The 6,484-nt window shown below is 36.1% G+C and overlaps 1 protein-coding gene across 3 annotated transcripts; it reads left to right on the top strand.

Annotated features, from left to right (window-relative positions):
- The first annotated feature begins 248 nt into the window (after positions 1-248).
- LOC132284250 (cysteine-rich receptor-like protein kinase 10) lies at positions 249-5,716 on the top strand. 3 transcript variants are annotated; one of them, XM_059786337.1, is made up of 8 exons: positions 249-739; positions 2,162-2,782; positions 3,187-3,321; positions 3,433-3,554; positions 3,671-3,881; positions 4,213-4,450; positions 4,668-4,818; positions 4,953-5,713. In XM_059786337.1, exons 2-8 carry the CDS (start codon positions 2,323-2,325, stop codon positions 5,262-5,264), a joined length of 1,629 nt encoding a protein of 542 aa, XP_059642320.1. In that variant the 5' UTR covers positions 249-739; positions 2,162-2,322; the 3' UTR covers positions 5,265-5,713. The 3 variants fall into 3 exon arrangements, with proteins under 3 accessions (XP_059642320.1, XP_059642319.1, XP_059642318.1); XM_059786335.1 differs by lacking the exon at positions 249-739 and having other exon boundaries at positions 757-2,782; positions 4,953-5,716; XM_059786336.1 differs by lacking the exons at positions 249-739; positions 4,668-4,818 and having other exon boundaries at positions 755-2,782; positions 4,953-5,127.
- Positions 5,717-6,484: the final 768 nt, after the last annotated feature.

Raw genomic sequence — 6,484 nt, 5'->3', positions numbered from 1 at the left:
ATCATACATATATTTATATATATACACATAGATAAAAGTTTTTATTTCTAAATTTTTTAACAGTTCAGGGTTTGAAATTACTCTTTATATGTTCTCATCTTATTCATAATTATTAAGAATAATTTGCTTGTATTTTTATTATTTTTTATATACATTCGGTGTGATGATAAATGATAGATAAATGAAGAAATAGTCATTTGGGATAAATATAAAAAGTATAATAATAAATTTATTGTTATTTATTTTTTTCTTTCATTTCTTTATATTTTTTTTCATAATTTATCAAAACAAAAATACAAGTTATTACAATCATTTCATTTCTTTTCCATTCTATTTGACAAAACAAGAATGCCCTTTGTTTTCTCCTGTATTCTGTAAGAGTGGAGGAGAGAGAAGCACTAGTGTCCGCCGGCAAGCTTGTTGTCGTGGTGGGCGCGATGGTCGCAGGCGTGGCAAATGGCGGCTTCGTCGGCGGAGCAAAATACGGATGCTTCGTCTCTAGTACATACGTTGTACTGGAAATTCGTCTGTGGTACAAACCCTGGCACATACACGCCATCTTCAAGTCGATTCCTGCATTTTCGTCGGCCACTCCGACTCCGCCGTCATTGGCGCCATCGCCTCCATCATTCTTCCTGATTTCTTCACCAAACTCATTCTTTGAATTGGAAGGATTTGCAAAGTGAAAGTTATCGTCTGGAAGACCATAAACGCAGCGTTTGATCAGTGCTTCTCCCAGGTTCAATCTCACCAATTCACCCTCAATTCTACATAATTTCACATTTCGATCCATACCTAGAAACGTAAAACCCTATTGATTCGTAATTTCGATAATTTAGAATCAACTATAAAACCCTATTATCCGAATGAATTTTTAAACTATTTACTGTCTTTTAGTTTTTAAAAATGAAAATTATTCTCTTTACCAAATTAGTAGATAAGTCGAATGATGATTGTTGGTTTGGTATAAAAAATAAATAAATAAATAAATAATTGAGTTGAATTAATTGAATCACCGATTTTTTTATAAATTAGTTTACATAAGAAAAAGAAATTATTAATTAAATAAATTTTAATACAAAATGAAACCAAACATGTCCTGTCCTTAAGTACTTAATAAAAGTGCCTCCACAACTATTTTAAGGCAGAATGGTCATGGTTGATAAAGTGGAGAGGGTATTGGGTACGCACAATATCTTCTGATAAAGTGATAGACATCCTTTACTACGTTTGACTGGAGTCTTTTTGTTACGAAGGTGCTAGCTAGATGGGAGGCTCTCAAAATTTAAGAGAGGCTTTTGTAATTTGACATTTTTTTTTTTTTTTTTTTTTTTTTTACCAAGAATCACACATAAGCACCCATTTGCACATGATGACTTGAACAATGACCTTTTATTTTGGAAGGCCACAAAATACAAATAGACTAGCTGCTATGTATGCGTGTTTGGGGCTTCGTTTTGAATAGCTAATTGGTCAAATTGATTGCCGGGCAAAACAGGTGAGACTTTCGAGTTTTTTTTCGTATTGTTGCTCAAATACAGCTACTTACATTCACACAGTCGAAGACCAAGAATTTTATAGCAAACAATTAATCAGAAAAGTATATCCTCAGCCTATATGTGAATGTAATATAAACCCCTGAATCAGTCTGGAAAAACTTTTCCGTTCAAAGAGAACAATGTAAATAGACCATAAATTAGAAAAGTAATATGCTTTTTTCCCCATCTTTGACTTTTAGTTTTCAACATTACCAAATCACAGAATCCGTGGTTCTCATTCACTCATGTCCCTATCAATCTCTCTCCTTCCTCACCTAATTTTAATAGGGGCTGTAAATCTGTGTAAGTCTACTGTACATAGCTCTTAAAGCACGGCAATATGGTTTCCTCTTTAATTACAACTTCATATTTCTTTTTGTCATTGTGCTTAATTATGATGTTTTCTTACACATACAGTTTCTCCAACTCCTTTGTGATTGTGTCCATTCTTTGGTTGTTTATTCCCAATAGTATTACTGAAGCTGCCCCATCCTACCGCGCCCATATATGTACTAATGAAACTACATACACTCCGAATAGCACTTTTCAATCTAATCTCAATCTCCTACTCTCTTCTCTTTCTTCCAATGCTAACAGCATTACTGGATTTTATAACACAACAGCTGGTCTTGATGCCCCCGATGTGGCTTATGGCGTCTTTCTCTGTCGTGGCGATATTGCCGGTGCTAATGGCTGTCAAGATTGTGTGGCTGATGCAGTGAAAGAAATAGTCCAGCAATATTGCCCCAACCAGAAAAAGGCATTTATTTGGTACGATGAGTGCATGTTACGTTATGCCAACCAGTCTTTTTTCTCCGCCATGGAGGAATGGCCCCCTATGTATTTGTGGAATCTATATAATATCACAGAACGAGATCGCTTTGAGCAATTGCTGGGAGAAACTGTGGATGATTTGGTGACTCGTGCTTCAAATGATGAGTCTGGAAATGTTACGAGGTTTGCAACTCAAAAAGTCAACTTCTCAGCTTTTCAGAAGATATATAGCCTAGCGCAGTGCACACCAGATATATCCGGAAGTGATTGTAATAGATGCCTTCGACAGGCTATAACTTATTTTCCAATTTGTTGTGATGGAAAGCAAGGGGGGAGGGTTTTACTTCCCAGTTGTAATATAAGGTTCGAGGTGGCCCCGTTTTACAGTTCCATACCCACCGCTCCACCGCCTACACCAATACTACTTTCTCCTCCTCCACCTGCTCCAACTCCTTCAACAAGTCCCAAAGGTAACATTTAAAATTGAACAATCTCCAATTAATTAGTGTTTATTTGTAGACCATCTAATCGTGAGTTCATTTTGTAAATTAATGCATATACAAACTAAGCTGATTTTTATGGTTTAAGCCAGTTAATTAGGATCAATTTTTTTGGACTGTGATTAACTTCGAAGGATGTAAATAAAGATGAGATTCGAACTGGTTGTTGAATCCAATTAAAAGAACTGGATTTTTTATTTTATTTTTTCAGGCATGTCCAAAATCTTTTAATTCTGCCACTGTACGATTTCAGTAGAATTCAACAAACTATGCGGGAAGTGCTCATCTGGTCACTGAATGAATTTTCGCTTGGTGTTTTGGGAAATATGTTGCTTTTCTAGTATATCGATGAGAACATTTATTTGTTGATGCAGGGAAAGGGAAGATTTCGTCACAAACAATTATTGCCATTGTTGCTTCAATTGTGTCAGTGGTACTTCTCTCCGTAGGCTGCTGCTTCCTAGTTAGAAGAGCAAGGGAATGGTATTATAATATAGAAGAAGAAAATGGTAAGTACCCTAACTAGTTTACTTCCTGAATCAAATAATAGTACCCTGACATTTGTGCTTCTGTTGAGATGTAATTACGAAATTCAGCACTTCCATTCTTTGGTTGTGTAGTTGGGAATGAAATTACAACAGTAAATTCCTTACAATTTGATTTGGGTACGATTGAAGCTGCAACAAACAACTTCTCCATTGATAACAAGATAGGTCAAGGCGGGTTTGGTCAGGTCTACAAGGTAAGAAGTTAGTAGAATTCATGTTTTCCAAATACAGTCAGCTTAAAGAAATCAAATATTCTTAACGTTTAAATGCTAAGGGTATCTTGAATTTTGAGTCATAAGCATATTTACAGGGTACTCTCCCTAGTGGGCAAGAAGTAGCTGTGAAGAGACTATCAAAGAGCTCTGGACAAGGCGCTACAGAATTTAAGAATGAGGTCATTGTTGTAGCCAAGCTTCAGCACAGAAACCTGGCGAGACTAATGGGATTTTGCCTTGCTGGAGAGGAAAAGATACTCATCTATGAATATGTTCGCAACAAAAGCCTTGACTACTTTCTGTTCGGTTAGACCCTTTGAACATATGTTTTGAATTATGTCTTTATCTTTTGAATACAATAACAGGTGTGTGATTTCCATGGTTGAGTGAAAAAATTTACTGATTTCACAAGATTAAGTTAGAACTTATGGCCTCAGCATAGCACAAATCCTATGTGTGTATTGCATAAATTCTTAAGGACACAAACCTAAAACGTTCCAAGAGGAATTGAAGATACAGGGAGTTATAGAATATTGTTCCTTTAGGAATTAACACCCCCTCCCCCTCCTTTTTCTTTTAATTGAGTCATTCTAAATTTGATTCTTCAAATCTAAGTTGAATATCTATTATTATGTAGATCCTGAAAAACAAGGACAATTGGACTGGTCAAGACGATACAATATTATTGGAGGTATAGCCAGAGGGATGCTTTATCTTCATGAAGATTCCCGGCTAAGAATAATTCATCGTGATCTCAAGGCTAGCAATATTTTGTTAGATGGCGATATGAACCCTAAAATTTCAGATTTTGGCATGGCAAAGATTTTTGGTGTGGATCAATCTCAAGGAAATACAAGTAAAATAGTTGGGACATTGTAAGTTTTTGATTACCCTATTCTTTTCTTTCTAAAAGGTGCATTACTCTTTACAACTATATGTGGAGAAAGGTTCACATTCAGAATGACTGGTACTAATTTAAAATAACAGGTACCAGAATCTTTAGCTCTCAGTAATTCAAGAAGTATCTTTTGTTATCATTTAATTTGTGCTGGTTTGTTTACTCTGGAACTAACTGACGGTGCTTGCTTGTAGTGGTTACATGTCTCCAGAATATGCAATGCATGGACAATTTTCTGTGAAGTCCGATGTATTCAGTTTTGGCGTTTTAGTTCTAGAGATTATAAGTGGCAAGAAGAACAGTGATTTCTTTCAATTAGGTCATGAGGATGGCCTTCTGAGTTATGTGAGTGCAAAAAGAACATTGCAATTGTCTTTTTCCTTTGTCCTTGCAATTGATTTCTATCATCGTGTCCATGTTGAAGAACAAAAACAATGACAATAACAACACTGTAAACACCATTTCACATATAATTGCAGGCTTGGAAACAATGGAGGAATGGGACACCATTGGAATTGATGGATTCAACATTGAAGAGCTCTTATTCAAGAAATGAAGTTGTCCGATGCATCCATATAGGCTTGTTGTGTGTTCAAGAAGATATGGAAGTGAGGCCGTCTATGGCATCTGTAAGTCTCATGCTCAGCAGCCTCTCTGTTAGTCTACCATTGCCTCGAAAACCTGCATTTTTTGCTCACAGCAGAACAGAGTACTTGAGCTTGCAACCTACAAGCAAGTCAAGGGAGTGGTCTGTGAATGAAGCATCCATTACTGAACTTTACCCCAGATAAAGTCAGAAGTTTAGGCAATTTAAAAATGTGTGTATGCTGTGGAAGTGTGAAATGAGTGAACTTAATTTCCCAGAATATGAATGATACATCAGTCATTGTTGATAGGTTAAACTAAAAAGAGCATGCGCTCAAAAGATAATAAGCAAGTTTGCAACTAGGTTACATAAATGATCTAATACAAGCCCAAATTTGGTTTAATTTAAATGGAACATATTATCATGGTTCGTTAATCAATACCGCGTTTGGTAATAGGTATAGCGAGTTTGAGGACTTTTTTACTACAGAACACCCTTTCCCAGGTCTAAATTTTGACAGTTTTGTCTTTGTAACACTTTTTGCACCAAGTGCAAGCTGGTTCATGAAAATAGTAATTGTTGAATTACCCTAGTCCATTTAGCTTGTTAGATTGAACAGCCCCTTCAAAGTAAGTTTGAAATAACGGAGTATTAATTTATTTTCCAATTTTCAGCTCATATTTAATATCATCACAATATAGTTTCTTTTCCTTTCATCTACTTATTATATGTTGTGCCGTGTACTTGGTAAACATCATCAACTGACTTCAATGCACCTATAAGGCTGCCGGATTGACTTGAATGCGTCTAACCGCTTCCCATCATTCATCCAGCCTGTTAGGTTCATTAATACATTCCATTTTTTTCTTTTTATTTTTTTCATGGCAAGAATATTAGAGTCAAGCATTCATAATTATCAGTTTTTTTTTTTTTTTTTTTTCATGGCGAGAATGTCGGTTAGTGGGGTGTGGAAGATGCGAGGCTCGAGTACGGGCTCTTGAATACGCGGAGCAATCTAACTATTCTCGAATACGCGGAGCAATCTAACTATTCGGGCACTTGCATTCCCTTCTAATTAGGGATGGCAAAAATTCCAACTCCACCCCAAATATACTATAAATTTATTAAATTACCCTTACATGCTACTCTATAGGATAAAAATAGGTTAAAGTATATAAGTCTTGTGGGAAAAAAAAAAAAAAAAAAAAAAAAAGCCCTAAGTAGAGATGACAAAAATTCCCACATTGGCGCGCCCTGCCCCGTTTGTGGCGATTTTTGGAGGATCGATTATATAAATGGGGACGGAGATGGGGGCTGCTTTGTATGCGGATGGGGAATGAGTTACCGGCTCCAAACTGCTTCGTTGCCATCCCTAATTTCTAATACTCCTCTGTTCCATATTAGTTGTCCAATATTTCATTTTTG

Source organism: Cornus florida, unplaced genomic scaffold (assembly GCF_030987335.1).
Source record: "Cornus florida cultivar Cherokee Brave unplaced genomic scaffold, ASM3098733v1 CherokeeBrave_3.0.0_Hap2_Chr11, whole genome shotgun sequence".
Classification (NCBI taxonomy): Eukaryota; Viridiplantae; Streptophyta; class Magnoliopsida; order Cornales; family Cornaceae; genus Cornus; species Cornus florida.
The sequence above is the reverse complement of the archived record's forward strand: the minus strand, read 5'-3'. Positions and strand labels throughout refer to the sequence as shown.